A 10,995-nucleotide genomic window follows, 5' to 3' on the forward strand; every position below is an offset into this window, starting at 1 on the left:
GCGCTCTGTGATATTTCAAGTACTGCATGCTCCCTGGGTTTGTAGGCAGAAGTTTTCATAGAGGGGGACACAGCCTGAATTGCCGTGGGCGTATTTGCAACATTATTTTACAGTAGATACGTACAGTTTTCTCGGTTTTATTCATGTTCATGCAGAAAGCATGAATTTCTAAGAACAATTAGGAGGAAAATCCATCTCGAAAGAAGTTGTTTTAATTAGCTTCGGATACTTATGTATATGAATGTGTATTATTAATTGTGAAAATAAAATGTTACATTGTTTCAATTCAGTTCTTCTTTCTTCCTCTTTGCCTATTGCCACATGCCCTTTATTGCAACATTTTTCATTGTTAGATAAACAATAGAGGGAAACCCACGCTCCTCAGAAGTTAGTACCTACCTATTAGCCCTCAAAAATTGTGAAGAGGCTTAAATAATGTAATACCTAATTAATAATAAATTATAACTTCAGGGTACTATATGAACCACTTTGTCGTTTTGCTAGGAATTTCCATCATTGTTTCCAATGCCCCAAAATGGATCAGTAGGTTAGTCCTCACTTCTGTCTTCCTCTTATGGCTTCCTCATATTACAATAGTAGTAGCATAGATATTATTATTAAAACCACTTTGTCGTTTTGCTAGGAATTTCCATCATTGTTTCCAATGCCCTAAAATGGATCAGTAGGTTAGTCCTCACTTCTGTCTTCCTCTTATGGCTTCCTCATATTACAATAGTAGTAGCATAGATATTATTATTATGTTAAGGCGATCTCTTCCTGATTTCTTGTGTGCCGCGTCCATTTTAGTTTAGGACTATTGCACTGCCTAGGTATAACAATTTCATTACTCAGTCGAATCTAGTAGCTGTAGAAAAAAATAGAAAGTAATACTTTATTTAGGATTTAGACTTTAATATTTTTTCTATTTCATTTTCATCATGAGACTTTGTAATATTTCTCAACGGTATTAGTGCTGTCAATGTTGTCATTGTACCTACCTATAAATAGGTATTACTATAAAACATTGTACCTATAAAAAATTACCTATGTTATGTAGAATTTCTTTTTTAATCATTGTTAGGTAACCGACTGAAAAGTTTCATATCAAACTGAGGTTTTATTTGTGTACTCTCAATAGGTAGGTAGGTAGGTTTTTTACTTCCTATTACTACAGTTACTCCCTTGTCTTTCCTTAGTGTTTTGATCTAACATTAGCGGAATTAGCTAAAGCGTTATAAACGCTTTCTATATCTGCCTATATTTCTACTTTTTATACATTACACATGTTTTGTTAATGAAAATCTTCATTCCAGTTATTTTCTCTGTACAGGGTGTTTCAAACCCCTCTCCCCAGTTTGCTCTTGGTCAAGGCAGATAATTATTTATTATCCTTTTTTTCATGAAAATTCTGACCACAGAATAATAATAATAATAATAATAATAATAATAATAATAATATTAATAATAACAACAATAATAATAATAGTGCTTATTTATACTGCTCGCATAGGACTGAAAAGTCCCTTTACTCCAGCAATAGGCTACTACTATATATAATAATAATAGTGCTTATTTATACTGCTCGCATAGGACTGATAAGTCCCTTTACTCCAGCTAAATTCTCAAATTATATTGAGGATAAAATTCCATACCTCGGCTGGGATTGAACCCACGCCCTCCTGTTTACCAGGCGAGCGTCTTGACCACTACACCACCGAGGTAGGTTTGGAGGTTTTATTTTTAGGTGATAAAAATGCCTCGTTTGTAACATTGCAACGTAATTCGTAGAAGCTTAACCCATTCTTTAGGGCTTTTTGTGTATGAAACTTTTGCAACGTAAGTAGTTACTGTCACTATTAATTAATTAATTTCTTTAATTTAGAGATCCAATATCCTTTATAAACTAATTACTTTTTACTTTTGTTGTATTTAACACTAGGTACTCCTACTCACGAGTGGTTTTTTTATTCCCTACTCTGAGTCAGGATTAAAAAAACCACTAAATTATAGACTGTTAAATATAACAAAAGTAAATGGTTACGTATAGTTACTGTGGTTTTCTGTCGTGATGAAGAAGGATATCAGCAAGAATATGGGTAAAACGTTTGGAATAAATTTGTAAGAAATTTTGAAAAAATAAAACTGAGAAAAGTAAAATCGGAACACCCTATATTCTTTCTTTTTTCCATGAGCATTGTTTTTTCTTCTCCTCCTTCTCATCCCTTTCTCATTTCTCTAGTGGTAGGTATGTTATTAGCTTATTAGTTATGATAAAACTAACATTATAGTATTTATAGTTAGTAAAATGCCTTCTTCCTCCAGTGAATCTGTGTACAATAGTTTAGGAGAAAAACTATTTCCACGTGGAAAGAAATCAATTCGAAATACAATAGAACCTCGATTATTTCAACTAATTGGGGGTAGTTGAAATGATCGAGGTTGAAATGATCACTTTCTATGATCTTTTCCTCTGATAAGATAGGATATCCTTTGAAAGATGGACAAAAACAATGGATTTTAGATTTGAAATAATAGAAAGTTGAAATAATGGAAGTTAAAATAATCGAGGTTCTTCTGTACCTAATAAATGATAATAAAAAACGTGATTCCTACCTCTAATAATATCCAAAAAGGTAAAAATTGAATTATCCGGTTCAAAAAAGTATGCTCGTACCTTTTTCAAGTATGTATAAAAGTAGAAACCAACCATATCAGCTATTCCCGTATCCGTATCAAAGCAAAAAGTAGGTAGGTATCAAATTTAATTAAATGATAGTAGGTACATAGGTAATATTATTAGAAGCCCTTCTTGATGGGTATGCAGAAAATTGAAATTTGAAACTGAAAATTGTTTTTTTTTTTTTTTTTTTTTTCATTTCAAATCCAGTTCGGGCGGGCACTTTTAAAAGCCATTTTTTGCAGGGCCAACTTCGAGAAATGTACGGTTCGGCCGCTAATTAACGGCCAAAATTTTCGAAAAGGTTGAAAAGAATTCGCGTTTCTGACGAGTTTAAATTTCGGCCCAAGTCCCTCAAAATTCACAGATAGATTCGTATACCTCTTTTAAAGTAGGTACAACTCAAACCTGACCCATTTTTGAAGATTTTTAATTTTGTCTTAACATCACATTTCTCAAAATCTCCTTCCTCCCTCCTAGGTTCGACACTGCATTGGGGGTATTAGTGCTCTATCTACCCCAAGCATCTTATTGAAGGCAAGGTACTTCTCAACCTCTTAGTCTTTTCACACATTATACCACGTTCAAAGTATATCGATATTTTCCCCTCTTGTATTGACATTTTCTCCTCCCAGTAATTCTAATAATAATAGTATTATTGATGATGATAATAATAATGCTCATTAGTTCTATTTCTAAGGATTAATTTAACAAATTTCATAATAGAAGATAGAGTAGGTAGAACTTTCTTTGTAAACCGCAGAACTTAGAATACCCCTGATTCAATGGAACCAGAACTTTTGCATTTGATAAATGAATACATTTACCAAATTTCATTTAAATGGGACCAGCGTTCGAGGGTTATCGTTGAATTAAATTAAAAATATCCAAATTAAAGCGTGAACCTCACTACGTTCAGTAAAAACCCACAGACAGTTCCATCTTCTATCCAGCCAGACAGGACAAAAATCCACATCCAGACAGGACAAAAATCCATCAAAAAAATTGGCCTGCCATGTTCTAAAACCTACATGATAACAATTCAAATAAATAATTATTATTTTAGACGTTATTCAGAAACCTATCCCCACGAGAAAAATCACTACAGACATGAGGTAAAATCTAGGCATTCAAGAAGGTAAAAAAGAAGAAAAGAACAGCTTAAAAATCTAGAGTTTCCAATGCCGTAATGACGTATAAAATGCATTTTTTTTTCTCGATATTTAAGTAAAGAGAAAAAGGGAGAAAGAAGTACATGGAGCTTGTTAATCATTTTCTATATTTCCTTGTGAAATACTACCTATTAATAAGTGTGCACCACGCTTTCAGTCCAAGTACCTATACATATCAACATATCATGGGAAAGCGCTTTTCAATCTTTTCATGCCTACATTATACTTTCTGATTTCAAAGGCTTTCATAGACTGAGTCCAATGGGTTGCCTGAACAAAGTTAGATTTAATGGACGCGGGAAAAACAGAAGAGCAGTAGAAAATTATTAATTTACTAATTATTACTATTAGATAGTAATACAATTTAGGTATTTGTCAATTATTATTATATCAATTAGGCTAAACATAATTTTACAATATGAAGCTTTGTAACTCTGTGGATATCCTAACAGGCTTACGAAAGTTCACTTTCAGGCAGAATTGAAATTTTGGCGAAGTTTTTCTGGCTCTAGTGCTAAACCTTTTTATTGTTGTTGGAATTCATTTATCTTTTATCTCCACTAATTTCTAGAAATTCTACCCAGTGGATACTACATCATCAAACTTGTAGACAAAATAACGTCATAGACATACCTGCGAGTACTTTTGTTTGCTCAGCACTATATGACAAATTTGACAGCAAAATTACGTATACACAATAAGGAAGGTCAAGAAATGTTAAAGACAATGCAAGTAGGTATGTATTTCAAATATGGGTCAAAATTACTTGAAAGTAAGGTATCGTGCAGTGCAATAGCCCTAAACTAAAATGGACGCGGCACATAAGGGATCAAAAGAAATCGCCTTAACATAAAGGTATCGTGCAAAGTTTCTTTTGTTTTTTTGGTTGGAGTTTTGGCATCTCCACTGATTTCTGTTTCTTGCTTGGAGTTTTGGCATCTCCACTAATTTCTGTTTCTTGCTAGGAGTTTTGACATCTCCACTAATTTTTGTTTCTCGCTTGGAGTTTTGGCATCTCCACTGATTTCTGTTTCTTGCTTGGAATTTTGGCATCTCCACTAATTTCTGTTTCTTGCTAGGAGTTTTGGCATCTCCACTAATTTCTGTTTCTTGCTAGGAGTTTTGACATCTCCACTAATTTTTGTTTCTCGCTTGGAGTTTTGGCACACACTTTAGAAGACCTAACTTGCGCCACTGCAGTGTGAGAGGTGTGTATCATTTTCATAGGTTTGGATTGTCAGGCGCCATCACGCGACACCGCGCTACAAAAACTTCGGCTATAACGCTTACAATGTGTGGCAGGCCTGGCTCGGAGCTGGTGCAGTTCTAACTATAAGGTCAACGATTGACTCATAAGTAGGTTCTATTCATATTTACCTATTGTTCGTCTACAAAAGGTAGGTACCTATACTATTTACTACACATGCCAGCTACACGGGTATATTTTAAATAGATATACATACATACGAGTAGATCTATCAAAAGATCAAATCAAAAGTTGACTCAAAGGTAGGTAGTGTAGGTATACACTTTCTAACTCGAAAAAAATAGCAAAGAGACTTTCTTCCAAGAGAGAAATGCTTAACAACCACCTTCCTGCTTAACAGCAGGTTGCCTCACGGACAAAGGATACCAAATGATTTTGACAAGATAATGAGAGAGAGGTATTGATAAACTTTATATTATTTAAGCTAATTTCCAATTGAGGTACCTACACCGAATTTCCCGCTATTTCCCCTCAGGACACATTTTCACCATGGGCATCGTGACCAAATTCTTCTGTACCATCCTGTGTGTGGCAGCCCAATATTGGTACATCAGCATTCCAGTGGGTCTCCTGGTACTCCTGAAGATGTACAACCAAATGTCCATGGGGATCTACAAGAAGGGTACCATGATGAACGGGAAGACTGTGATTATTACGGGCGCTAACTCAGGTGAGAAACCAACCTGGAGTCTGGAGTTTGGTGGTTCGAGTCCACGTCAAAAAAAAAGTTAATTAAGCGGGGAACTACATATGTGACAAGCATTTCTGCTTAACATTTTTTTTATTCAAGAGGTTTGATGGAGAGAACTATAACTGCCAAGGTCTTATCGTCCCGAAATCGAAGAGAGGACGATAGGCTAGGACACACTTTTAAAATTCTCCATTTTCTTCATTTCATTCCAGGACTGGGCGAGGTCACTGCACTTGATATGGCTTCCAGGGGTGCCAGAGTCATTATGGCCTGTCGAGATCTTGGCAAAGCCAATGGCGTGAGAGGTGAGATTTAGACTATTTGAGGGTTTTCACGCCACTGGAAAATCCTACAATGCTGCAGGCTGCAGTGAGCACCAAAGTTGTGACATAATAACACAAACTGCATTTACATTTATTTCTCAGAATTCTGTCTCTAAAAACTGTAATTCCTTCCACTTCTCAGAATTCTCTTTTGTCTTTCCTATACCATGTTGTCCTTCGACTTCTTTAAATATTTTTACTTCTGCTTTGTCATCTTAATCGAATTTTGCACCAGGATGCTGCAGTGAGCACCAAAGTTGTGACATAATAACACAAAGAAACTGCATTTACATTTATTTCTCAGAATTCTGTCTCTAAAAACTGCGATTCCATCCACTTCTCAGAATTCTGTCTTTTGTCTTTCCTATACCATGTTGTCCTTCGACTTCTTTAAATATTTTTACTTCTGCTTTGTCATCTTAATCGAATTTTGCACCAGCTTCTGTTTTTGTCTTTTCTTCCAACTTCTTCTTGTACTTTTTCTTTATTTTCTTACTCTTTTTAAATATTATTTTGTACTACATTTCCTTCACCTCCTTTTTCACATTATTCTCCTTCTTGTTCGTCTACATCTTCTTTAACTTTTCCACCAGCTTCTTTTCTTTTCGACTTTTTTCCGTCAAATGTTTTCCAAGATGTTTTCTTCGGGGATTATCATCATGGATGGTATCAGTTTTTGTTGTTGTTCCATCAACTGCCTTTCGTGTCATGTTTATCATTATTCTTCTTTTCTCTTCTTCGAATTCCCTCACAGTTTCTTCTTCCCAAGATTATTATTAATTCCTCTTTTTCTTTCTTCGGATTCCTTTGCAGAGTTCTGAACTTCCATGATGTCTAGGTATGTATTATGATTAAAGATGGCATTAATTTCTGTTGTTTCTACTAACTTGCTTTGCGCTATGTTTCTGTCGCAGTTCCCCTTCTTCTTCCTCTGCTGCTACTTCTTCTTCTCATCCTCCTTTTTCTTCTTCTTCTTCTTCTTCTTCTAGATGCTCCTGATTGCTCCTTCTTCTCCTCCCCATTTTCCTTCTCCCTCTCCTCCTCCTCTTCTTCTTCTTCGTCTTCTCCTCTTCTTTTCTTGTGATTACTATTGTCTGTAAATATTTCATTCAAATTTAAAAATTCTTTCATTTTTTCTCCCATTCATTAAATTCTTTCACAACTATCTTGTTCTCTCTGTCTAGCAAGAGTTCTCATGGCATTCTTCTGCATTTCTTCGTCTAATCTTTCACTCGCTCTTCTTTTTAGTCTTTCTTTCATTAATAACTTTTTCCCTCACTTTCTTCTTGAGCCGTGGCTCATTTTCTTCCACCACTTCTTCTTCGTCTGCTACTACGTTTTCTTCTTCTTCTTCTTCTTCTTCTTCTTCCCCCTCCTCCTCTCCTTCTTCTTCCTCTTCTACGTTTTCTTCATCCTCGTCTTCTTCGTCTGCTACTACGTCGTCTTCTTCTTCTTCTTCTACGTTTTCTTCTCGTTCTTGTTCCTCTACTACTAACTCTTCTTCTTCTTCTTCTTCCTCCAAGTTTTCTTCATTTTCTTCCACATTTTCTTTTATTCGCCTTCACTTCTCTTCCTCCTCTCCTCCTCTTTTCACATTCGTATTCTGCTCGAGAGGTTCTTTTGTGCGTTTCGCTTCCATCGCCTTTATCTCCTCGAAAACTTTCATGGATGAATTTCTTCATCTTCTTAACACCTCCCGAAATTTTTTTTGTTTCCTTTTCTTTGTTCAATTTTCCATTTTTGCCCCCACTCTCTCGACTCTTTTGTCTGATCTCTTCTCATCCTTTTTAACCTCCTTTTCCAAGGCTTTTATTTCTCGCTTCCTTTTCTTATAACTCTTCTTTGTCTTCTCTCTCCCTTTTCCCATGTCTACATTTCCTCTGTTTCCTCTTTTTCAATTCTTCTCATTACCATTATTGCACTTTTCTTTTCCTAATTTTCTAATCCAGGATTCATCTCTCTTCTCTTTAATTTTAATTCTCTTTTTCTGGGCTTCTCTTTTTTTCCGCCTGCCCCTTCCTCCTCCTCCTCCTCACTTTTTTTTCGTTGTCATCTTCCTCCTCCTTTTCCTCCCTTCTTCTTCTTTTTCCTTTCCTCCTTCTTTATCTTCTTTTTCCTTCTCTCCTTCTTCCTCTCCTTTTCTTTTCTTCTTCTCCTCCCCCTTATTCTTTTTGATTTTTTCTCTCCCTCTCCTCCTCCATCTTCTTCCTCCTTTTCTTCTTTTTCCTTCCCTCCTTCTTCTTCTTCTTCATCATCATTATCATTATCATCATCATCTATTAACGTACGATCATGAGTTTAGATATTGTCTCACACGCTTTTCCCCAACACATTCTTTTATTTTCTCTTTATTCTATTTATTCTCGTCTTTCTATCAGCTTTTGTTCCTCATCATCATCATCTTTCCCACCACCTTCGCCTTCTTTCTCCTCCTCTTCTTCTTTTCTCCTTCTTTTTCTTCTATTAACATCATATTGTCTCACACGCTTTCCGCCACACATTCTTTTATTCTCGTGCTGTGCTTTTTTAGAAAATCTGTGAGGATCTTGTTTTTTATTATTGTTTTCAACATCCTAGCGTGTGTTGCTGTGTTGTCGACAAGTATTTTCAGTATTTTCACGAGAACAATGCAGTTCTTATCCCGCACTTCCATTATCTCATCCGGATCTATTGTCTCTTCTACAGGGTGTTCCAAAACTCCTTGTCAACTCCTTTTGTAGTTGAACGGTTGGGGAATGGGATCGAGTGGATTGGAACACATCACATGCCTTCAGGCACACTCCATTTGTCAAGGGTTTAGGCATTCCCTTGCCCTTGGGACCAATTTAATTTGAAGAATTCATTTACCTACTTGTTCAATTTTGATTTCTGAATGTTTCGAAATATAGGAAACGGGTTATGATCGAGCTTTAGATCCATTTGTTGCTTGGTGCCATCTAAGTCCACGTTTTAAATTTCCGGAAATCGACAAAAATTGCCATTTTTCGAGACATTTAAATGAAAACGCAATTCAAATTTTACCTCTTCCGGGAGTCAATTGCTGATTTTGACACCACCAAATAGTTGGACATCGTCATTTTTCTATCCTTAGGAACAATCAGAATTGATAAATTCCCAACAGTTCAAAAGTTACAAGGGGTTGGGAAGGAGTTGGGGGACACACTGTAGAAGGACTTATGGCACATACTGTATTTTTCACGCTTCTATATCATCTAGATTTATTATATGTTCAACATCTATTATGTTGATTTTCTGTTATTTTTAGCACCTCAAAAATTACAAGGGTTTGGGAAAAAGTTTTCTGTTTCTAACTGGAAAGTTTGAAACTTGCCAATACATGTGAAACTTATTCTTTTTCTCTCTCCCTCCCTCCTTCTCCCTCTCTTTTTCCTACCCGTTCCTTTCTCTCTCTCTCTTCCTCACGCTCTCCCTCCCTTTCTCTCTCTCTCTTCCTCTCTCTCTCCCTCCCTTTCTCTCTCTATCTTCCTCTCTCTCTCCCTCCCTTTCTCTCTCTCTCTTCCTCACTCTCTCCCTCCCTTTCTCTCTCTCTTCCTCACTCTCTCCCTCCCTTTCTCTCTCTCTCTTCCTCACTCTCTCCCTCCCTTTCTCTCTCTCTCTCTTCCTCACTCTCTCCCTCCCTTTCTCTCTCTCTCTTCCTCACTCTCTCCCTCCCTTTCTCTTTCCTCTTCCATCGTTCAGTTATTCTCCAAGCTCAATGTTGCTTAGTATTCGTGTTCCCCATGGAGATTCCTTATTTGACTTATTACGTTTTACTCGTATCCGAGCCCTTCTCTCTCTCTCTCTCTGTCTCTTTCTCTTTCTCTCTCCATTTTGTTATTGGTTTCTGTTTATTTTAGCGAAGTCTACAAAAACAGAGTGAGAAATAAGAGAGAGAGAGAGAGAGAGAGAGAGAGAGAGAGAGAGAGAGAGAGAGAGAGCAGACTAGGACATGACTAAAGCAAAATGGTCCTTCTTCTCCCTCCTCTTTTTCGTCTTCTTCTTCTTTTCCTTCCTCCTCCTCCTTCTTCTTTTCCTTCCTCCTCCTTCTCCTTCTTCTTCTTCCTCCTCCTTCTTCTTTTCCTTCCTCCTCCTCCTTCTTCTTCCTCCTTCTTCTTCTTCTCCTTTCACACTTCCTCCTTTTTTCACAACTCAACTCTTTTCTCTTCCTCTTGCATCTTCTTCTTTCTTCTTCATTCCTTTTCTCTTTTTCTTCTTCCTCATTTTTCTCTCTGCGTTTTGTTCCTTCTTTTTTTCCCTCTTATATTATGTATCCACTTCCCTCTAGTCCTCTTCTCTCCATAGTGTACAAGCATTTCTCTTCCTCTTTTCTTCCTCTTCTTCTTTTTTTTTCTTCTTCCTCTTCGTCGCCCTTCTTCTCCTATGACTTTTTCTCTTCCCCCTCCTCCTTCCTTTTTCTCCTCTCCTCCTCCTCCTTCGTTTTTGTCCCCCAGCGCAGTACACAAAATAATCAAATTGGGTCACGAAGTTTGCTTGGCAATCAAGACAGCTGAAATTTTAGCACCATCCCCATCTCGCCCTACTTCCTCCTATCCCATCTTACCCCACAGCGCCATCTTACCCCACAGCGCCATCTTACCCCACTCTCCCCTATCACGCTCTAAAACTCATCTTTACCCTACTTAACACTTCTCTCGGTCTTCCCTAAGTTCCCTACATTATCCCTCACTCGAACTCTGTTTTTCGAGGAAAAAAGTCTAATTCGGGCCTTTTTTTTTTCAGAGGTTTGATTTCACGATCTCAATATTGAATCTTGTACTTGATTTTTAGAAATTAAAATAGGGTAAGTGTACCATTTATTCGCCCACCTAAAAAACGTACCATTTATTGGCCCACCTGCCACCTGC

At 36.8% G+C, this 10,995-nt stretch overlaps 1 protein-coding gene across 1 annotated transcript; it reads left to right on the forward strand.

The window, feature by feature from the left end:
- The first annotated feature begins 1,657 nt into the window (after positions 1-1,657).
- Positions 1,658-6,123, forward strand: LOC103511047 (retinol dehydrogenase 11-like). Its single transcript, XM_026824923.1, has 3 exons — positions 1,658-1,719; positions 5,592-5,786; positions 6,020-6,123. The coding sequence occupies exons 2-3, from the start codon at positions 5,606-5,608 to the stop codon at positions 6,121-6,123; spliced, it is 285 nt and encodes a 94-aa protein (XP_026680724.1). The 5' UTR covers positions 1,658-1,719; positions 5,592-5,605.
- Positions 6,124-10,995: the final 4,872 nt, after the last annotated feature.

The sequence above is a fragment of the Diaphorina citri genome, unplaced genomic scaffold (genome assembly GCF_000475195.1).
Source record: "Diaphorina citri unplaced genomic scaffold, Diaci psyllid genome assembly version 1.1 scaffold668, whole genome shotgun sequence".
Classification (NCBI taxonomy): domain Eukaryota; kingdom Metazoa; phylum Arthropoda; class Insecta; order Hemiptera; family Psyllidae; genus Diaphorina; species Diaphorina citri.

Coding starts and splice junctions, on each gene's coding strand:
- LOC103511047 (XM_026824923.1), top strand. CDS start 5,606: ATGGGCATCGTGACCAAATTCTTCTGTACCATCCTGTGTGTGGCAGCC. Junction 5,787..6,019: donor TATTACGGGCGCTAACTCAG/GTGAGAAACCAA, acceptor ATTTCATTCCAG/GACTGGGCGAGGTCACTGCA.